Below are 22739 nucleotides of genomic sequence, written 5' to 3' on the forward strand. Positions count from 1 at the left end.
AGGAGAGCCCTGTGAACCATGTTGGACTGAACTCATTTTGAATTATGAAATAGCTACAAACCTCCGGGGGCCAGGGAGTAGAATGTGGTGGGTTCTAATGGGGATGGCCCCCATAGGGTCAGGTCTGAATCTTTGGTCCCCAGCTGTTGGAACTCTTTGGGAAAGATTAGGAGGTGTGGCCTTGTTGGAGGAGGTGTCACTGGGGGGTGGGCTTTGAGGGTTCAAAAGCCCACGTCATTCCCAGCTAGCTCTCGCTTTCGGCCTTGTGCCTGTAGATTGCTCCAGCAGCACCGTGCCCGCCATGCCCCTCGCCATGAAGGTCACCGACTCGTGCTTGGAAACCGTAAGCCTCCTTCAACGCTTTATTCTGTAAGTTGCCTTGGTCACACTGTTCTGTCCCAGCAGAGAATAACCAGGACAGGATGTATGACACCCACAGACTTAAAGAAGTATGCTTGTGTGTGTGTGTGTGTGTGTGTGTGCGCGCGCGCGCGCGCGCGCGCGTGCGCAGACGCGCGAATGTGTGCCTGTGCGTTTGCACAAGCATGCATGCACACTGAAGTGCATGTGTGCACATGTGGAAGTCCAAGGATAAACTCGGGTGTTGATCCTTAGGGATGTAGTCCATCTCCTTTAAATCCAGCCTCTCTAAAGCACGTGCCCCCCACCCTCCGCCTCCACTGACCACTCACATTTGAGTAGGAATTAGCTGGTACTTGAGAGCAAAGGTAGGAGCCTCCCCCCCTCCCCCCAAGATGTCCAAGACAGAAGCAGGCAACAGCAGGAGTCCTGTACCTCAATCACAAGCTTTATTGTCCGAACATGGACTTGCCACACTTCCACAATTCCACTGGGGGGAGGGGGAGGGGTGGGAATGGCTGAGCCACCGCTGGCTGGCCACACCGGGTAGGCTGAGGGGGCCCGTCAAAGGCCAGTGCTTATGGGGAAATGGCTTCTTGCACACCTACCAGGTGCAAGCCCACTCCAGGGCGGGGCTCAGCCCCTTCTGGGTCCCTACTGTGGGAGCCTTTGGCTGTTAATTCCTAATCCGTGAGCTGCCCGTTGTGCTGGAAAGAGCGATATTTGGCTCTGCCGTTGGGCCACTAAAGCGTCAATTCTAGGCTCTAGGCTGCTGCTGTTAACTGCAAGTGCTACTCAAAAGCCAACGGGAAGCAGGGGGTTGGGCTGAGGGGCCGCTAATTCAGCTCCTCCCTAAGGACAAGAGCGCCACCTGCTGGTGCCTAATGGTGCTCACACAGGCCACCTGGGCCGATCCTTATGTGGTCCCGCCTTGGGAAGACAGAAGCAGGGCCCTCTGTGGGTTGCTGGGGTCTTCGGAGTAACATGGCAGGAGTTCCCAGAAAATAAAGGGAACCAGTTTGATTCCTCTCACCCAGCAAAACGCCGTCATGACTGCGTTGTTTAAAGAGTTTTCTACCTGTTCTTGGCTCTAAGCCCCAAGCCAGTCCCGGCTCGAGGACAAGGTAAGAAGAGTGGGTTTGCGTGCTCACCTAATACTGAAGCTGTCTGCTCAACGCTTTCTGGGCAGCAGATGGGAGGTGGGTAACACATACTAGCTTGGTGTCGAGGAATAAGGAGCCTGTCACCCCCAAATCTTCCCTGGCTAGAGAGGCCCAAGCGACCTTGTACCAATGTGTAAAAGGCTTAGCACGTGGAGTCGGGCATCCCCTCCCTAGTTTCTGAAGACTGAAGCCCTTCTTGCTGTGTTATGTGTCCAAGCAGGGGCCCTGCTCCATCTCTCAGGGGCTTGCAGGGGACCTGGGGACACCAGAAGGAAAGGGGGGGGGGAAATACCCAGGTGCCCAGACAAGCCTTCGAGGCAGCCTGCTATAGCCAAGAGAGGCCCAACAGGATCGCTTCAGCCTCTGCAAATTCAAGAAGCTGCTTGGGACAAGAGAGGTTCTTCATGGCTGGGCCCAGCTGTACCGTGCTCTGTGGAAGGCCGTGTCTGTGGGAGCCTCCTGGTCCGGCAGGGGGTTCAGGTGGGACGCGTCCACGGCAGTGAGGACAATATCGTTACAAACACAGTCTCATCTCCAAAGGGACAGTTCTGGCTCCTGCCTGAAGGTGGCGCTGTTGGGAAGCCTGGCAGGGCTTCTGGTGTGAGTAGGGCCGGTTCGTGGTGTCTCTTGGGGTCAGTGTTTGTCCTAGAGAGAACAAGGGCTTAAATATCAAGAGTCCTGAAGAATGAACGGGCAGATGAGGGAGGGACAAAGAAGAGAGCTGGGTAGAGAGTAGGGCATGTGTCAAGGCCCTGTGGCAGGAAAAGCCTGGATTCTACAAGGAAATCCAAGCATCTCTGTAGAGGATGGATCTGCGGAAGTATGAAGTAATATACAAGCCTTGATTCCACATCTGGAAGTTATGTTTCTTACAAGATTACTGGGAAAAACAAACCCTCATGTGGTCTAGACAGCAGTTCCCAGGATAGTGGCTACTCTGCCACACCAACCCTGCCCACATCAGCCCCACCAGCTGCCTGGTCCTCGAATACCTGGCTAGGAACAGTCTTCAAGGTCCTCGTTCCCAAGCCTGGTCCTCGTTAAATGCAGAACAGCTGGAAAGCCAAGGGCCAAGCTGGGTTTTACATGACTCCAGCCTCATCTGCCTGGGTCACACAGCTAGCTGGGGACATGGATGTTCCTAGACCAGGTGTTAAGTAAGTCATAGGCATTTGCAATAATGTGGGGGGTGAGGAGGGAAACTGGGACACTATGTTTCCCAAAATCAAGGGCTATGGGCGTGGCTCAGCAGTAGATGGCTTGCCTAGAATCCCCCAGGGAGGGGCTGGGGGCGTGGCTCAGTGGTAGAGCCCCTGCCTAGAATCCCCCAGGGAGGGGCTGGGGGCGTGGCTCAGTGGTAGAGCCCCTGCCTAGAATCCTCCAGGGAGGGGCTGGGGGCGTGGTCAATGCTAAGGCCCTGGGTTCCATTCTCAGAACCACAGGAAAAAAAAACAAGAAAGAAAAAAGAAAAGCAGGACCATTTCTGGATGGGATACACTAGTGCTAGAATCTTCCTAAGCAAGCATTCCAGCTGGGACAGGTCAGACACACACAAAGCATTCTTGTTCCTTTGTATATTTAGTGACTTCCGGAGGGTTTTGGTCAGAGGCCTGCTGGCTTGGATGACTTAAGAGAAGCCGCTGGCGCGCTTACCTCCTGTTTGTGGGCCTTGTCTGGCTGGTGGATACCGTTGGCAGAACCGGAATTGCTGATGGTCTGTGAGGGAGCGGAGGGGAAGAGCTACTGAGTAGGCGGCCAGGATGCAGTTCCACATGTAACCACAAGGGGGAAGCGATCTTCCCGATGGGACCAGCCAGGCTTGGAACCAAAGTCCTTTAGACTAGGTTTCCCGGGACAGCAATGCTTACTTCCTTTTCAGACTGGGGTTTCAAGGATGGGGCCACCCACCTTCAGACTGGGGATCCAGTGCTGGGACACTCTCCTCTGTCAGACTGGGGTCCCCAGGATGGAGCTGCCTCCCGTTTGGGACTGGGGTTCCCGAGGCTACAGCCCCGTGTGCTCACCTGAGTCCTATCTGAGCAGCCCCTCAGGGCCTCAACCAGCCTCTCCACCTGCTGGGCCTGGTCCAGTGCGTCACGCAGGGCATCCTCCGTGCTCACCAACTGATGCTGCAGTCGTAGCAGCTCCGGTGCTGAAGCTGGGTCAATGAGGGAGTAGCGTCTCTGCTCTGACAGAGACTTCTCCTTGTCCTGGAAGGGTGGAAGTGTGGGTGTGTGACCTGCCAGTGTGGGTGTTAACTGGAAACAGATGGATCAGGCCCCAACTCCCTTTTGAGTGGAGCGTGTGCCTTACACGGACCCCCCTCCCCCAGACTTCACTTTCCAACTTCTTCAAGCCCTAGAATCTAAGCCCCACCACCCCATCCTCACCGCAGCCTTTCTGTTCTAACCCAGAGAATCAACTCTCAATCTACCCAGTATTTCTCTCTCACTTCCAAGTCCATGTGACCCTTCCCCCACCCATGCCTGGTCCCTTACAAGTGTCTGCTCTCTCCCCACCATGATGCTGTGTCCACACACCCCACTTTGGCCTCCCACCAAAGCATTCCAAGACGATCTGTCAGGCCCAGCCTCCTCGATGCTCGCCCCGGCCTGGGCCTTCAGGCCAAGCTCAGAGCTTCTATGCAGACCTCCCTGTGGCTCCAGGACCCCACGCTCTTCATGTAGCTTCTAGCACTTTTCACTCTTCCAAGTGCAGGGCTGGTCCACCAGTATGGAGCCCCAAAGGTAAAAGTCTGAGGTCCCCTTTACCTGTGCCCACATTTCTGGGAAACCCACCAGCCCAGGACCTCATCTTCTCCCGTGTCACAGAACCATAGAGGCCATAAGTGTGTGCTGCTGGGGTGTGTGTGTGTGCTGGCATTTAACCTGCCAGACATAAAATGCTAGCATGGCGGCCCATCCTGATAACCCCATACCTAGGAGCAGATATGAAGCCCATACGGCTAAAGAGCTCTGTTTCAGATACAGGGTCTTACGTAGCCCAGGCTGGCATAGAACTTGCTATATAGCTGAGGATAACCTTGAACATCTGATCTTCCTACATCCATGTGCCCAGTGCTGGGATTACAGGCACAGGTCACTACATCTGATTTTAGGTAGCGCTGGGGACAGAACCTAGGGCTTTATTCAAGCACTCTGTCAACTGAGCCCCATTCCCTCAGCCCCCTAAGCATTCTTATTATCTCACCTTCCCCTCTACCCTGTGGATTCCCCCACCTCCAAGGCCAGAAACAGCATATCTAACCCCCACACCCTAAAGTGTGGGGGTAAGAAGAGGCCCATTCTCTTTGATCCACAAAACCCATACGCCAGAGACAGCCAGAGACGGCCAGAGACGGCCAGAGACGGCCAGAGACGGCCAGAGACGGCCAGAGACGGCCAGAGACGGCCAGAGACAGCCAGAGACGGCCAGAGACGGCCAGAGACGGCCAGAGCATCGGGCTGTAAACAGAAAGGGGGGTGGGGGCAGCTCTGTCCTATGCTGCCAATGTTACTGCCTGCGTCCATTCCCACTCATGGCGACTCAGCTCAAAGCCCAGTTGTTTCCACAGGAGGAGGAGCTTCAAGTCAGCACCCTGACTTGAACCTCTCGCCTTTCTATTAACAAAACCCCCAATACACAAGGAGCCCAGACCCTGGTTTCTGGTTGGATACCTCCCTGCATGGATGTTTTTGGCCCTCTATGTATGACTGACTTTTGCCCTCTGGCTCTGGACAGAGCAGACTCTTCTTGTTGGTGTAGGGACATCTCTGGTTATAACGTCTAAAAGGGGGCTGCTCCGCCCCTTCATCTGCTACATGCTTGAGATCCTGGAGGACTGAGTTTTCAACCCCCATGGTGACTCTAGGAGGTCGCTGGTCTCCTCAGCCTGGCAGGACAGCCCTGGCAAACCCTTCTCCCTGCCCCCACCCTCTGCCTGCACGTACCAGCCCGGTCAACTTTTCACGCAGGCCCCGGATGTCGTCCTTCAGTTTTTGTTCCTTTATCCTCCATTCGGCTTTGTGTACTTCACGGCTCAGGTCTCTCTCGGGCCCTGGGGAGTGGCGATTGGCTTCTAACAGCAACACCCTCAGCTCATTCAGACTCCTGGAGTAGGCAGACAGTCACAGAACCAGGGCATCAAATCTGCAACTCTGTAGTACAAGCCATGTGGCTGGAGGTTCATTACCACCAGGGGGCGCTAGCCACAAGGCAATGGTGGCGAGAGCCAAGCAAGAAGGGTGTGGGATGGGTCGGCCACACCCAAGAGGAACAGCATTGGGATGTGGGCCGATCAAGAGGGTTTTGCTGTTCTTAGAGCTTTGGGGTTTGTTTGTTTGTTTGTTTGGGAGATTTACTTTTGTTTTATGTATAAGGGTGTTTGGTCTTCATGTATGTCTGTGCACCCTGCACATGCTTGGTGTCCTCTGAGGCCAGTAGAGTGTGTCAGACCCTTTGGAACTAGAGGTATAGATGCCTGTGAGCTACCATGTAGGTGCTGGGAATCAAACTGAGATCATATGGAGGAGCAAGCAGATATCTCCCCAGACTCAGTACATTTTTTTTTGGAGTTTTTTTTTTTTTTTTTTTTTTTTTTTTTTTTTCTCCTGCATGCCAGGCAGGGTCTCTACCAACAGCGCCACATCCTGCAGCCTCAAGGGAACCTCTTGAATGCTGAGATCACATGCACGACTGTGCTAGGCAACCAGGCTGGATTTACAGATAAATGAGAACAGCATTTCAAAGTCAGAGGCCAGGCAAGATGGCTCAGTGGGTCAAGGTGCTTGCCACCAAGGCTGAGGACCTAAGTTCAATCCCTGGGGCCCATATAGTGGAAAGAGAGAGCTGACTTCTACAGGTTAAGTCTTCTGGCCCTCACACACATTTTCTGGCCAACCTCTCAGAGGCAAATAAAATGAACAAACAAATAAATGCTACTATTATTATTATTACATTTTTTTTTTTACAAATGAAAACAAAACAAAAACAAACCTGAAAAACATTTTGTTATTTGTGCTAGATGAACTGGGCATGGGGACTCCCCCCTATAATCTTAGCACATGGAGGCTGAGGAAAGAAGAGTAGGGGACTCAAGGCAAGTCTAGGGTGTTCAGGAAGAGCCTGTCTCAAGAAAACAAAAGTCAGGGCTGGAGAAACAGCTCAGCGGATAAGAGCATTGGCTGTGCTTTCTGGGGACCTGGGTTTGATTCTCAGCAACCATATGGATGCTTGCAACCATTTGTAACCCCAGATCCAGGGGATCTGATACCCTTCTGGTTTCCACACGCACCTGAATACACACGGTGCACATTCAGGCGCACACACACTTAAAATCATAAATAAACAAATCTTACGCGCACACACACACACACACACACACACACACACACAAGTTCCCTGACTAAATTTAATTGTTTTTAAAGTGGAAAGACATCCGTAAGACCCCATGTTAGGGGAGCATGCATCTCCACCGTGGGCTGCCGGGAGCACTGCGGTTAGGATGCTGAGGGGCTGGAGAGATGGCTCGGCAGTGAAGAGCACTGACTGCTCTTGCACAAGAGCCAGGTTCAGTTCCCAGTGCTCATGCGTTAGCTCACAATCATCTGTAACTCAAATTCCCAGGGATCTGATGTCCTTTTCTGACCTCTGAGAGCACCGGGCACATTTGCGGCACACAGACATACATGCAGGTGAAACACTTATTTACATAAAAGAAGTACATCTAAAAAGGTTGGAATCATAATGACAGCAATAGAAATAAGAAGAAAAAAAGAAAAGAGAAAAAGGATTCTGCAACCTCAGAAGCCGAGCCCTGGGCCACTCACCTCTCCTTTCGTAGCAATTCTTGGCTGATGTGAACCAGCTGGCCAGAGGCATCATGGGTCTTCCGGGACACGGCCTCCAGCTCCGCCTCTAGGCGCCTCTTCTCCTTCAGGAGCGAGTCTATCTTCTTCTCTCCTGATTTGTACTTGTTCTCTAGGGCTGGGGGAAGCCGCAGGGAAAGAGAGAGTACAAACACGGATGGTAACTGGGGGTGTGGCTCAGTGTGTACAGCGCTGGCCCCAGCAAATCAGAGGCCCCGGGTTCTATTCCCAGCATGGCTTAAAATGGAGTGATATCTAACAGGCCTGTGGTCAAGCACTTCAGGCTTGGAAGCAGGAGGATCAGGAATTCAAGGCCAGTTCTGGGGCAACCTGGGCTTCAGGAGACCCTGTCTCAAACACCAATGAGAGGCTGGTCTGGCCAGCGTGGGAGATGACAGTAATGCCACCCTAAGAGGCAGGCAGTGCCAAGCATTGTGCACAGGTCTATAATTCCAGCACCAGGGAGGCTGAGGCAGGAAGATCATGAGTTCAAAGCCACAGTGGCTACGTAGTGAGTTTTCGGCCTAAAGTCTAGGCTAAAGAGACCGTGTCCCAAACAAACAAACAATGAAAAAAAGCGTCAAGTCTGGGCAGTGACTATAGCTCGGTTAGTGATCGACGAGCATGCATGAAGCCCATGGAAGTGCACACCTGTCATCTCAGCACTTGGGAGGCAGGAGGAAGATTAGACGTTTAAGGTCATTCTCAGCTACGCTGGGAATTCAGAACCTGCTGTGACCTCATGAAACTCTGCCTCAGAAAAGAGAAAAAAGAAAAAACGTAGTATCCTAGTTAGCACTGAGTATCAGCTGGACACAGCCTAGACCCAACTGAAAACACAATTGCAACTGAGTAATTATCTTTACCAGGTTGGTCTGGGGTGTGTTTGTGAGGATTGTTCTGATTGTTAATGGATGCAAGTGGGACCAACCCACTGTGGGCAGCACCATTCCCTATTCTGATTGTTAATGGATGCAAGCCGGCCCAGCCCACTGTGGGCAGCACCATTCCCTAGACAAGTGCTCCTGGGCTGTCTAACAAAGCTCACAGCACAGCTGTGACAGCTACCAAGCCAGCAAGTAACCTTCCAGTGGTTTCTGCTTCAAGCTCTTGCTTATGTTTCTTCCCTGACTTCCTTCTATGAGGGACCACTGCCCAGAAGTGTAAGCCTTACACTTTTCAACAGCTACACAAAGCAGACCAATTCTCCCAACCAGCATCCCTGGCTCTGCGGGGTAGGGATACACTGTGGATGCTTACATTGTTATGCAGATGAGATAGAAGCTAAAACTAAGTCTTCACTTTGGCCCTGGGGGAGTCTAGATCCCACTGACCTTTGTGAAGTCAAGTAAATGTAACCAGGACTGGACGAGGGGAGTGGGACCATCCCCCAGGACTGGAGTAGTGGTAGTGCCGGTTCCCTAAGCAATGTCAAGAGCATTTTGAATTAGTGAGTCCCATACCTACCAATTCCAGACTTCTGCCCTCTCCTGGGCCTTGTTTATTTTGCTTTGGGCTATGGTCCAGGTTCTATGGTCTATTTCTTTTGAGACATAATCTTATGTAGCCCAGGCTGGCCCAAAAATTTCAAGATAGCCTCAACCCTTCTTGATCCTCCTGCCTCTACCTTCTGAGTACTGGGATTCCAGGTCCACAGCCCCATACCAGGCTTCCTGCAGTTCATGCTATCTGTCCTGGGGATCAGGGGCTGCATGGAAGAAGCCCATAAGGAATTCAACTCTTCAAGAAGGCCATGAGGAAAACTTGGTGGCATCTAGGGGCATGGACTCAGTTGGCTCTGGAAAAAAGGCAGTGCTTGCCCACTCAGGTACAGGCCTCAAGCCCAGCTCAGCTGGACCTGCAGAGCCGTAGTGCCAACCTCCACCGACCCCCAACCTCTTCCCCTAGGGAGGGAGACTTACCACTTACTTGGGCCCTGAGCATGTCCATCTGGGATGTCAAGGCTGTCACCTCTTTGTCCCTCTTGTTCAGCTTGTCCTGCAGGCCTAGGAGAGAAAGGAAAGATGGGGACCCATGAACACCCAAAGGCCAATAGTGTGGGCAAGTGGTGATGCCTCCTGGGGGGAATCCTAACAGGGGTCACACTCAGCCTCTAGGTCAGAGACTTTTCTCATCTTCTGAGTCACCCACCCAGAGGAGGAGGATCCAGTAGTGTGTGGTTTAGGGAACACGAACACAGATTTCCACCTGTTTGGCTTCCTCAAGCAAAGGATAGAGGAACAGTGAAATAAAGATGTTGTGGCCACAGAGCCAAAAAGGATCCCGTGTTGGGTTGCTTCCCAGGACAATGTTTAAAAAAAAAAACAAAAAACACTGATGGTTCTCAAGTTAATTAGTTTATCTGTCAATCATCTCTTTCATATAGCCCAGGCTGCCTCAAACATATTACATAGCTGAGGGTAACCTTGAACTTCTGGTCCTCATGCCTCTACTTCCCAAGTGCTAGGATTACAGACATGCATCTCCAGGTCCAGTTGTATGTGGTGCTGGGGATAGAACCCAGGGTTTTGTGCATACCAGGCAAACACTGTTCCAAGTCACACCCTCAGCCCCAACTTATATCTACTTTTCTTAAAGTAGAATTTTGAGATACAGTCCAAGCTAAACTTATCTCATGGAAATCCTATTTCACACGATTAGTTTTTGAGACAAGGTCTCAATATGTAGCTTAGGCTAGCCTTGAACCCATGGCAGTCTTGCCTAAGTCTCCCTAGTATAAGCATGTGCATAGCTAGTTTGTATCTAATTTTGAGGGGGAGGGGGTTTGAAACAGAGTTTCTCTGTGTAGCCCTGGCTGTCCAGGAACTCATTCTATAGACTAGGCTGGCCTCCCCTGCCTCTCGAGTGCTGGGGTTTAAAGCCTGTGGCACCACACCAGCTTACATCTAGCTAACTTTTATTTATATGATATAATTTATATACTGTAATTCTAACATTATCTACCCAATTAAAAAAAATAAGGTAAACACTAAACAAGTTGCAAGAGCCAGCACTAGGCATCAAGGCTTCTGTTTTCTAGGGGGACGGGACCATTACCAAGGTAAGAACACTTTACCACCTGCAGGTGGAAGCGTCTGAGATCTGCAGTTTCAGCCCTGCATCCTCTGGTTTCCCCTTTCTATAAATGTCCCAGGCAGGGAAGGCAGTCCTTTACCTTTAAATGTTTCTAAATCCTATTTATTTCACTGTGCAGATGTGTGTGTGCTACAGCTGGAAGGTAACTTGTAGACATCTAGTTCCCTCTGCCACCGTGTGCCACCTGAGATGGAACTTGTCAAGCTCAGCAGCGAGTCTTTACCCAAGGAACCATCTCCACGGAGCACGGAAAAGATTTTTTTTGCTTGGTTTCTTCCTGCCCCCTCCCCCGACCCTTTTGATACAGGGTTTCTCTGTGTAGTTAGTCCTGGCTGTCCTGGAATTCACTCTGTAGACCAGGCTGGCCTTGAACTCAGAGATCTGCCTCTGCCACCCAGGAGCTGGGATTACAGGTGTGTGCCACCGCCGCCAGGTGGGAAGGTGGTTCTTGAGACACTGAGATACCTGTTCCTACCCTGATGCCACAGCACCCTCTCCTGGAGGGGTGACTGCACACAGCAGGGGACTCTGACCGGTGACTCAGCTCTAAGGTGGCACCCAGCTAGCTTTCCACAAAGCCTGAACTCCTACCCGAGGCCACTCACCTTCCACAGTCTCCTTCATCCGAATCTTCTCCTCGGAAAGGTCATCGGACTCGATCACCTGAAAGGACAGTCCTGTAAGAGGACACGCTTGCCACCCTACCCAGGCCACACCTCGACTTGTGAAAAGGGACCTGGGGGATGCAGGGACCCAATGCAGGGCGAGCAGACACACTTTAATCCCTCTCCTTGAGAAAAGGGAAGCTCCCAGTTGGCTTCCAGCTGCCTTGTAGGATCCCCTGCCGCCCCTGAACTGCTATTTTGGGGAATAAGGAGCAGATGATGAAAGTTAGGACCTTTTCCATATTAGGCAAGTATTCTACCACTGAGCCACGCCCCCAGCCCCTCACTGGGGGATTCTAGGCAGGGCTCTACCACTGAGCCACGCCCCCAGCCCTATTGACTCATTAGACCAGATAAACTGACTTTCAACTCATTCTGTAGCTCAAGCAGGCCTCATGATTGTGATCCTCCTGCCGCAGCCTCCTCAGTAGCTAGAAATTACAGTACTTGAGTCACCAAGTCTGGTTTGGCTATATCCTTGGTAAAAATTATTAAATAGGTGTCTTTTTTTTTTCTTTTTTTGAGATCTGCCTTGGGAGTCTTTTCCAGAACACCAGCCATGACACTCCAGTCATAAAACAAGCAGTCAGTGAATATAACGGAGTGTGGATGGCCCACCTAGGGCGGGCTCATGTAAGAACTTCCATAAGTGCATTCTTCACAATACTGAAATAGTAAACTCAGAAGCCAAGGAAGAAAAAGTGGATTGAAAAAGAAAGACTGAGGAGCTGAGGAGCTGACTCACTTGGTAAAAGGCTTGTCTTACAAGCTGTAGGGCTTGAGTCTGGGCCCCAGAACCCACATTAAAAAAAAGCTGGGCACAATGGTGCACACGTGTAATCTGAGCACTGGGAAGCAGAAACAGGCCGATCCTTGGTGATGGGTGACCAACCATCCAACCTAGCCTACCTATATCATGTGTTCCAGGTCAGTTAAACTGTGTCCAAAAAAAAAAAAAAAAAAAAGATAGTATCCGAGGCTGACCTCTGACCTCCACACATATGTACCCCATACACACATGTGCATATGCACACACACATGTATCAGCAAGGTGGGATATGGTGATTCAAATCTGTAATCTTAGCACCTGAGAGTTAAAGACAAGAAGATTATGAATTTAGGGTTATCCTACGCTACAGGGTGAGTTTGAGGCCAGCCTGGGCTACACAAAACAGTATCTCAGACAAAAAATAAATAAATAAATAAACACAGACACTGGATTCCCTGAACACCACACTGCAGAGATACCATGCATGGATTAAATAGTCAAGCTCCTAGCTGGGCCCCTGTAAGGTTATTTTAAATGCGTTATTGGGGGCTGGAGACACTCGCAGATCCCTTGATTCCTTGGGCGTGCTTCCCAGCACACAAGCTAGGTGGCTCAAAGCCACTCGGAACTCCAGCTCCAGGGGCCCTGAAGCCTCTGGCCTCTATGGGCATTGGTACTCAACATGTGTACAACCATGCATGGTTAAACATCACAAATCTCGAAATAGACCACTGCGATGTGGAGCTCGGAGCCAGTTAAAGCATCCTTCTGGGCTAGAATGGACGGGGGTTCTCGCCACTCCATCACATGCCTCAAGGACCAATGAGGCTCGCTCATCCAGAGCAAGGACCATATCGCTGGGCACTTCTAGACTTGGGACAAAATGGGTCATGATGGCTGTGACCTTTCTAGAAGCTAAAGAGACATCTTCGAGTCCCCGGGTTGGTGTCTGATGAGACAAGGGCCTGGGATGGGCAGAGTTTCTCTGCCCTTCTTGTGGGTGGTACCCGAGTCCTGGGTACCAGAAGAGCAAAAGGAGGCTCTGGGCAGCCCATTCAATAGACGGCGTGTATTTGTTCTGTCACGCTGGAGATGGGACTGAGAACCTCTCCTAGGGTAGCATTCTAGTGCTCTGGCATTGAGCCACACTCTCAGCTCATTAAAAAAAAAAAAATCAACTTTGAAACGGAATCTCACTAAGCTACAGAGGCTGGCCTTGAACTTGCCATCTACTAAGTCACAGCCAATCAGGGTTCAGACGCTAGCAAAATGGTGTCTTCAATGGCTCTCAAAGCCTGTGTAGGAAGGATCAAGCAGGGTCCTCTCAGACTACAGTGGTCCCGATGATCCCCATGGCTCTGATGGAGAGAGACAGAAGCTCCTCCTCTGAGCGCCCTCCCACCCCCTAGGCTAGCTCCAGGAGCGTGGAAAATGCTCCCCAACTGGCACGCAGAGGCCACGCCCTTCCGGTCCCTCCCCAGCCGGTGGCCCCACACGAGCGAATGCAGCCTACATGGCTGTGCTGGGCTGAGCACAGGGACTCGACAGCCTGGAGTCTATTCTCAGCCACCAGCAGCTTTTCCCGCAGCCGCTCGGCCTCCTGCCTGCTCTGGGCTTCCGCTCTCTGTAACATCTCGTAATCCAGCATCTTCTTTTCAGCCAGTGAGATCTGTTCTTTGAGGAACTCGATGGCCTGAGCCTGGCCGCGGTACTCTACATCCAGTCTCTCCAGCTCCTGCACGCGCAGCTGGGCGTCACGACATTGGTCCTGGGCTTCTTGTAGCTCCAGCCGGTGCTGGCTGGCCTGCTCCTCTAGCTGTTCCCTCCAGTGTTGTTGCAGCCCGGCCAGCTCCTCCTGGGCCTCTTGCAGCTTCTGCCGCAGGCCCTCCTTCTCCTTCTCACGCATGGCCGTCTCCAAGTCGTGCTTGGCCTGCAGGTTACCTAACTCCAGCTGGTGCTCCATTTTGATGCCCTCCACCAGGGCCTTCAGTTCTCCAATCTCCTTCTGCTGGGCGCCTGGGCCAGAGTTCAGCGTGGCCTTCAGGTCCTCCAGGGATTTCTGGTGGTCGGAGGCCAGCGAGTCCAGCTTGGATTTCCAGTTGTCCATGAGGCCCATGTTCTCCGTGGTGGCCTGCTGGACCTTGGCCTTGAGGTCTGCCACCTCCTGAGCATACTTTTCGTTGGCCGCCCGGAGCTTGTCCACCTCCGCCTGGTAGGTCTTTAGCATGTGCTCATACTTGTCCTGGAGCAGGGTGCTGTCTCTCTGGTGCTCCTTGCTAGCCGACAGCAACCGCTCTCGCAGCCGCAGGGTCTCGGCAGCCTCTGGGTGGTCGGCAGGTGGTGGGCCTGACTGGAGGAGACAGTGTTGCAGCTCTTCGATCTCACCACGCCGCAGGCTCAGCTCTTCTTCTAGCTGGAGCACCCGAGACTTCTCAGCCACCGTGGTCAGCTAGCAGGAGAAAGAGACAAGTCAGCGGCCTACGATCAGTGCTGCGGACAAGGCAGCCATGATGGGGTGGTCAGATAATGGGGAGGTGCCTATCCCTAGCTGGGTATTGGCTGTTCTCGGGGACCCTACTGTATCCCAAATGATGGAGTGAATCAAATCCTCATTGCTTAGGTGGCTTAGAACACATCACTGCTCAAGAGAAGTTTGAGCTTAGAGGACTTTCTCAAAGCTAATGCTTTATGTGTATGCATAAATCAGTAATCCTCCTGCCTCAGCCTCCCAAGTGCTGGGATTACAGGTATGCACCACCATGCCGGGCTGGATAAGCTTTTTCTGACTTGCAGTCTGGTGGAGCTGTAGGTCAAGGGGCCTGTCTGGTGGGTGCTAAACCATCTAGTGAGTTTCCTGCACACAGCACTCTGGTACGCAAGTACCTATGATCACCTGGCAATGGACGCTGTGCACATGAAGCCATGTGTCCCCAGACACCCACATGCCCTGCACAGGGCTATGGCCACTATGCACAAACTGAGCCCTTGCCACAAGCCTCCGACTGTCTGCAGGGTGGTTTTCCTGATCAATGCTTGCTCCTGGTCAGAGTTCCTCCCAGCAGAGCTACAGCTGGGCTGGCCAGCTATTTGGACATACGTACGGTCCATGTACGACAGGTGTGGAGAAGCCAGCTGGGCTCGGAGTACGGGACATAGAACCACACCCTAGAACTGTCCGGACTGTTCTCCCTAACGAAGCTTCTCAGGACCTCCCTAACACTGTATGGCTATGGCCAGACTCCGAGGCTGACATCATCTCAATCTTTGGGGATATCCGGACATATAAAGCCCTATTTCCTAAGCCTCAGGTCCTCCAGGTTGCTGCTGCCACCTTAAGAGTCTCTGGGTTAGACCACTCTGGGTCTGCATTCCTGTCAAGGAAGCCCATGCCCACCCACGTAAAGGGCAAAGCCCTCCAAGAAGGCTCCTTTCTGGCAGTGGACAGGAAGGAGGCACAGGGAAGTTCTCACAAAGACACCTGCATTCAAGAAGCCATGAACGTGGAGGGAATCCCAGAGGACCAAGACCCCCTTCCCTAAAAGCACCACTTGGCCACAGTGAGCTTGACTTAAAAATCTCAACTGCCCTCCCAGAGGGGAGCACGGAAGGGACTCTCAAAGCAATAGTAAGAACAGCTGTATGATGGCAGAGGTAATGATTAAAAAAGCAAAGTGGGGCACCGACGGGCCAAGGCGCTGGCCGGGTGGGTGGCAGTGGCGGGCACGGTTTACCCTGTTATCCGCTAATTCTCTGAGCAGCCGCTCGGCCTGCGCCTTCTCCAATAGCAGGCTCTGCTCCAGCTCCCCAATGCGCGCGTGCTCCAGCTGGGTCTGGGTCTGCTCCACCCAGGGTGGGGGTTGGGGAGGGATGACAGGGTGGGCAAGGAAGGCAGGGACGTGGGGAATGGGATACAGGGAACAGGAAGCCGGAGAAAAGAAAGAAAGGGCGTGAGAAGGAAAAAGAGAGAGAAGAGAGAGGAGGCGTCATCTTCCGTGAACAAGACTGAAAACAGATCAATGAATGAGCCGGAATTGCTTGGGGAAGAGAGAGAGGTCTCAGAAGTGGGGTGTGTGAGGGGGCTGGGTACCCTCCCATCATTGTGGCCTAGCTGGGGGCGTGTTCAAGGCAGAGGCGGCCGTGGGAACCAACCCTTGCCAGCCTCTGGTAATGCAGTGGCAAAGGGTACCTCGGGGTCTTCCCTTGGGGGGGTTTAAGGGTCTTGTCTTTTTTTTGTTAGGTACATTTCCTTTATTCATTTAGTGTGTGTGTGTGTGTGTGTGTGTGTGTGTGTGTGTGTCTGTGTGTCTGTGTCTGTGTGTGCGCGTGCGCGCGCACGTGTGCATACACCACAGTGCATATAAGGGCAGTTAGAAGGAGTGGATTCTCCCCTTCTACCATGTGGGTCCGGGGGATCGAACTCTGGGCGTCAGGTTTGGTAGCAATCACCTTTACCTGCTGAACCATCTCCCAAGCTCTTCTTTTATAGTCACTACACAACTGCGGCAGGCCTTGAATGCCCTGTAGGCCTTGAGCTCCCACACTATCCACACGCCTCTACGTCCTGAGTGCTAGGATTCAGGGTGTGTGCTACTACATCTGTTTGCTTTTTGTTTTGTTTTGTTTTGTTTTGTTTTGTTTCAAACAGTTTTGCTATACAGAGAAGGCTGTCCTAAAACTCACTGTGTATCCCAGTCTTGCCTTGGACCCTGTAATCCTGACTCTGGACTTTGGTTTAGTTTTATGAGACAGGGACTCACTATGTTGCTAAGGCCGACCCCCACTTCCCAAGTATGAAGACTGGACCATGCTCTGCTTGGCCTGGAACTCAGGATGCAGTCCAGGATGCCCTTGAACCTGCAACCCTTCTGCCTCAACCTCCCTAGCACTGGGATGACAGGTATGTGCTACCATGCTTGGCTAACTCAACTCACACCATCTTGATTCTCCTGGGTGGAGACTGGGCTAACGCCCATTGCCCTTCTCAGAGCCTGGCTTGGTCGACATCCCTCCCCCGCTCTCTTCACCCTTCCCAGATTCTGCAGAGGACGCCTGGTCTCTGGAAGTACAAGGGCACCTTTGTCCCCTCTTTACAACACCCGTTTCATTCGAGAACAAAGCATGACATTCTCTGGGTGGCACAGGGCTGGCATTTGGATGGCCCATGATGGATCTCTGCAAGTAGGCAGGGAGGCAGAGAGGACACGTACCCAGGGGTACTCTAGGAGACCAGACTGGAAACCAGGTTTGTCCCCAGAGAGAGGGGAGGGTGCTGCTCACCCTTAGAGAAACACAGGTTAAAGCCGTCAACCCCCACTCAGACACACACACAACCCTGCAGCAAGTCCGGAAGGGGTGGGCGGGGCTTAGATGGCAGGGCTAATACTCCCATGCCAGCAAGAAGTGGCAGCCATGGAGACTCAGCCTGGAGCCCAGGCACCTAATGGCAGCAGTCAGCAGAGGAAGAGCAAGACGGAGGCTTTATGAGGATTGATGGAGTTTAGTCATGAAGACAGTAGAAGATGGGGTGACCCAGCCCATAGGGATCAAGTGTTCTGTTTGGGTCAGGGTTTAGGCTTTCAACTTTGTGTGTTCATATGCATGTGGAGACCAGAGGTGGATATTGGGCAATTTTGTGGGGCGGTATGGGGTAGGGGGCTCAAGACAGGGTTTCTCTGTGTAGCTCTGGCTGTCCTAGAACTCAACAGGTTACAGACTAGGCTGGCCTCAAACTCAGAGAGAGAGAAAACGACCCTCCTGCCTTTGCCTCTGGAGTGCTGGGATTAAGGGCATGCTCCACCCTGTTTCGTAAGACAGGGTCTCACTGAGCTATGCCAACCGGCCAGTTTCAACAATAAGGTCAGACACGTGCCACGCCCATTTTTGCTTTTGTTTCTTGGGACAGGACCTCTCTGTGTAGCCCTGGATGTCCTGGAACTCACTCTGTAGACCAGGCTAGCCTCAAACTCAGAGATCCGCCTGCCTCTGCCTCCCAAGTGCTGGGATTAAAGGCGTGCGCCCCCATGCCTGGCTGTGGTGCCCTTTTTTTATGAGCGTGATAAGCCTCATCCTGCCCCCCCCCACCCCCCGCAACCAGGGAGTTCTGGCCAGGTGATCAGCTGAGCCATGCCCCCAGGCTCCCCAATTTGAGTTTGTCTTTCGCTCTGAACTCTATCCCCTAGCCCTTGGTTTTAAATTATAAATTTTTAGATTTCTGTATTTATTTGATGTGTGTAAATGTACTTCCTTGCATGTATGTATGTTTAATACCATGTAGGTGCAGAGACCTTAGAGGCCAGAAAAAAAAATCAGATTCTCTGAAACTGGAGTTACAGATGCTTGTGAAGGACCAGGCGGGTGTTGGGAGCAAAACTCGGGTCTTCTATAAGAACAACAGGTGCTCTTAACCACGGAGCAATCTCTCTGGTCCCAGGTTTAGCTTTCTAAAAGAAGATTTGTTTTTCTATGTGCATGTGCAAGCATGCATGCATTCCCATGGGTGTATGTGCAGGTGCCTGTCGGGGTCAGAAGAGGGCGCTACAACTCTTGTAGCTGGAGATCTAGGAGGTCGTGAGCCATCTGAGACCGGAGCACCATGTTCTGTGAATGTAGTGAATACTCTCAGCCACTGAGTCGTCCGTCCCTACAGCCTCTTGGTTTGTCTTTTAAGATGGTTGGGAAAACAGACAAGGTGGCTACAAGCCTATAGCCCTAGCACCTACAGGCGGAGGCAGGAGAATTCTGAGTTCCAGACCAGCCCAGGTAGTGTCAAAAATCTCAACCCCAAACAAATGTGTGTGGGGATAAACTGACTTTAGCACAAAATCACATTTTGATTGCTCTGAATATGGTCACAATTTAGTCTTTAAAATAATAATAATAATAATAATAATAATAATAATAATAAAATCAAAACAGGATGTGACAAGTCTTTCTGGCTAAAGTGGCCCTGTGACACTGTTTGTCCTATCCTGTCCCCCTGCCTCAATGCCTGCCAGCCTACTGGCAGCCTTGGGACCAATCAGATTCTCTCCGGGGGATAACTTGGGTGGTAGCAATCTGGCAGGCAGGAATAAGGAGCAGATGTAGTAGAAGACACAGACAGACAGGCGGCAGACAGACAGGCTGACCCTGGAGTCGCCGAGGGTCTGTGAGCACCTGACACCACCCTGACTCCAGCCCCTTAAACTGCCAGCCCAGGGTGGTGTGCATGTGTGCATTTCCCTACAGCCGATCCTTGCTAAGATCTGTTGATGGGGGCAGGTGGAGAAAGTTCAGCTCTGGCAGCCCCCTTCTCCTCTCAAGCCCACCCATCTGTCCCCTACAGGGGGACTGCTGTCTTTCAGATAAGTCAGACATAACCACCTGTGCTGTCCCTTTGGCTGTAACAAAAGCACAAATCATAACAGCTTCAGGCTGGGATACTTGGCTTCCCTCCCCTCCCTTCCTTCCTTTCTTTTTTGAGTCTCAATTTATCCATTTATCCCAGGCTAGCCTCAAACTCACTACATAGCCAAGGCTGGCCTTGAACTTCTGATCCTCCTGCTTTTGTCTCCTGTGGTCTGGGATTGCAGGCATGCACCGCCATGAACAACCTTCATCGTCTTTTATAAGACAGGGTCTTACTATGTAGTCCTGCCTAACTTAGAAATCCACTAACCAGACTAGCCTTGAATGTGCCATGTAGCCAAGGATGACTTCAATTTCTAGCCTCCTGCCTCCACCTCCCTATGGTGGGGTTACCAGCGTGTGCTACCCTGCTGGGATTTGAACCCACAGCCCCTCACATGCTAAACAAGCATTCTCCCGACTGAGCTACATCTCCAGCCCCTTTCACTTTTTTCCAGTCAGGGTCTTGCTAAGAAGTGCAGGTTGACTTAGACTTGATACGTAGCCCAGGCTAGCCTTGAGCTTGTAATCGTCTGGCGTCAGCCACCCTAGGAAGCTAGGGAGCCACCAGGCCCAGATCAACCTGAGTTTGAACCCAGAAATGACCTATGGCTGTGACATCTAAGGTCCCTCAGGAACTTGGGAAATAGTCACACATGCAGACCACTGGGTCTTAGTTGTATTTAAATAAGCTTCCCCAGGATAGACACTCGGGCCTGAGAGCCTGTAACGGAGGAGACTGCCTCATTCTACAGTGGAGGAAGCTGAGGCTTGCCTAAGGGAAGTCGCTTCCAGAGGCCAGACAGGCCCAGCAGCACAGCCGGAAGAGCTTAGCTCCCTGCCTCACCTGGCCATTCCAGAACGTTCTTCCTTTTTCCTTTCCCAGGGAGCATCAAGAGACATAACAGGAAAGGTGGCCAAGGATGGCCTCCTGACCCCAGAGGTCTCTGCAGCCCTCAGGGGTAGGGCTAGATGCCTCCTCAGTGGACCTGAGGCCCTCTGGGCCCTAAGTCAGCACAGTGTGTTTATGAGCTAGGAACTATCCTGTTGTATCCACACCCTGTACACAGGTGGCAAAATGCTGAGGGTACAGGCTGGGGCAGCACCTAACAATTGTCGTCTCTACTGTATACACTTGCTGGTTGGTTGTATCACTGGGGGTAGTCTCTGCCTTCTTGAGCCCTGGCCCGCCCCCGCCCTCCCTCCTCTCTCTCTCTCTCTCTCTCTCTCTCTCTCTCTCTCTCTCTCTTTTTCCCTCTCTCTTCCTCTTTCTTCTCATGTAGCCCAGGCTAGCCCTAAACTCGCTATATAGCTGAGGATGACCTTGAACTCAGTTCATCCTTCTTCTACCTCCCAAGTGCTATGGTAACAGACTTATGCCCCCACTCCTGGTTTATGAGGTACCGGAGAGGGAACTCAGGGTTTCCTGTGTGCTAGGCAAGAGCTCTGCCAACTGAGATACAGGCCCAGCCAGTGAGCCCTGGTTCTGCCGCATATAAATTCTTGTGATCCTAACTGCTTCTTCTAGCCAGTCCTGCGTCTATGATCCCAGGAGTCTGGCTCCTGTGTCATTAGGCAAAGATCTACAATCATTCTTGACTCTATCTTCAACTGCCAACATGGGGTCCCCTGTATTCCTGGAACACAACCAAGCCCACTTGATACTAGATGCCCTAAGGCTGCCTCTCCTCCCTCCTCCAAGGTGGGGCTGTTGATTCTTCCCAGTGTTTCCACTGCAATCACCCAGGCCTCCCCAAGGAGGTGCAGGCTTGCTGCCTGAACACCAAGACCATTTCCCCGCGGCAAGGATTGGGCCTACGGTGCTAAGTGAGCAGTGGAAAACTTCACCCTTACCTCCAAGTCTCCTTTGGTGATGGATTCTTCTTCCACCCGGAACTGCAGGTCCTCCACCTTTCTGCGGAGAAGAAAAGAGGTAGAGATGGGCTTTGGGGGCCAATGATATAGCTCAGTGGTTGAGCCCCTGCCTAGAATCCCCAGTGAGGGGCTGGGGGCGTGGCTCAGTAGTAGAGCCCCTGCCTAGAATCCCCCAGTGAGGGGCTGGGGGCATGGCTCAGTGGTAGAGCCCCTGCCTAGAATCCCCCAGTGAGGGGCTGGGGGCGTGGCTCAGTGATAGAGCCCCTGCCTAGAATCCCCCAGTGAGGGGCTGGGGGCGTGGCTCAGTGGTAGAGCCCCTGCCTAGAATCCCCCAGTGAGAGGCTGGGGGCGTGGCTCAGTGGTAGAGCCCCTGCCTAGAATCCCCCAGGGAGGGGCTAGGGGCGTGGCTCAGTGGTAGAGCCCCTGTCTAGAATCCCCCAGTGAGGGGGCTGGGGGCATGGCTCAGTGGTAGAGCACCTGCCTAACACTAGAGGTCCCTTAGTTCCACACACACACACACACACACACACACACACACACACACACACACACACTGATGTACAAGCACAAAGGCAAGTGGACGTATACCAGGCCAGTTATGGCTCAGACGATGGAACCATCAGAAGTTTGTGGTTTAATCTTAGTCCCTGAGAACCTCAGAGTTGGGAGCTACCTGGAATCCCTACTTGAGGAGGGCCAGAGCTTTCGGGAAGCCTATTGCGCTGAACAGGAGCCTCCTTTCTCTCAGGATGTCCATGAAAAACAAGACAATAGTCTGAGCCATGTGTGGCAGAGCACAGCTCTGGGTGGCCTCGGCCAGCCTAAGCTACATGGTAAGACCTCGCCTCAAAACACCAAGTCAAGACAATGGCTCTTCAGTGGGCACACTCTGCCATGTGGGCCTGTCTCAGTAAAGAGGACGAGGCAGGCCCAGGGGCTTCCTCTTCACCAATCCACTCCCTCCTCAAAGCTGAGAGCTGAGGTCCCAGTATGCATTTTCTGGGCTGCCCACAGATGTAGATGGTCCCTAGGCTCCCCACTGTAGGAATGAAACACTCCCTTCAGGGACACAGGTTCACCTATACAGGTGCCAAACAAGCAGAGGACAGGGACAAGGCCCTACCTCTTACGGCCATTTACAAATGGGGTTCGCTGACAGCTTATGGTATGTATACCTATAAGACAACTGAAGTCCTAAAGTAACGCTACACAATGCTGGGACCTGCACCCAGGCCCTTGGCAAACACAGCTCCCGTGAGGCTTTATTTTGAAAAAAAAAAAAAAAAAAATCGTTTGAGCTTACACACAATGTATGTATGAACGTGTGAGTGTAGGAGGCCACGGTTTGATGGTATGTTTGTGTATGTGTGTATCTATGCACGTGAGTGTGCCCAAGGCAGGCTAGTTTGATGGTATGTATGTATGCATGTGCATACATGTGTGCATACATAGGCAGAGGCCAGAAGAGAGGACACTGAGTGTCTTATCACTCTCTGCCTTATTCCCTTGAGACAGGGTGTTTTGATGAACCCAAAGACAGACTGGAGGCCAGGAAGTC

The 22739-nt window shown here is 52.2% G+C and overlaps 1 protein-coding gene across 2 annotated transcripts in view; it reads right to left on the reverse strand.

The window, feature by feature from the left end:
* Positions 1–787: 787 nt before the first annotated feature.
* Clip2 (CAP-Gly domain containing linker protein 2) overlaps positions 788–22739 on the reverse strand; it is a 63219-nt gene continuing 41267 nt past the window's right edge. The window contains exons 8-17 of one of the 2 annotated variants that reach the window (XM_076923115.1): positions 21161–21221; positions 15652–15756; positions 13434–14369; positions 11092–11149; positions 9313–9396; positions 7352–7508; positions 5474–5633; positions 3548–3733; positions 3177–3239; positions 788–2168 (exon numbers count right to left, since the gene is read on the reverse strand). In XM_076923115.1, coding sequence (XP_076779230.1) covers positions 2157–2168; positions 3177–3239; positions 3548–3733; positions 5474–5633; positions 7352–7508; positions 9313–9396; positions 11092–11149; positions 13434–14369; positions 15652–15756; positions 21161–21221 — 1822 coding nt within the window. In that variant the 3' untranslated portion in view covers positions 788–2156. The remainder of the gene's footprint in view (positions 2169–3176; positions 3240–3547; positions 3734–5473; positions 5634–7351; positions 7509–9312; positions 9397–11091; positions 11150–13433; positions 14370–15651; positions 15757–21160; positions 21222–22739) is intronic. The other variant, XM_076923116.1, reaches the window with a different exon arrangement.

This window comes from Arvicanthis niloticus, chromosome 24 (assembly GCF_011762505.2).
Source record: "Arvicanthis niloticus isolate mArvNil1 chromosome 24, mArvNil1.pat.X, whole genome shotgun sequence".
Classification (NCBI taxonomy): Eukaryota; Metazoa; Chordata; class Mammalia; order Rodentia; family Muridae; genus Arvicanthis; species Arvicanthis niloticus.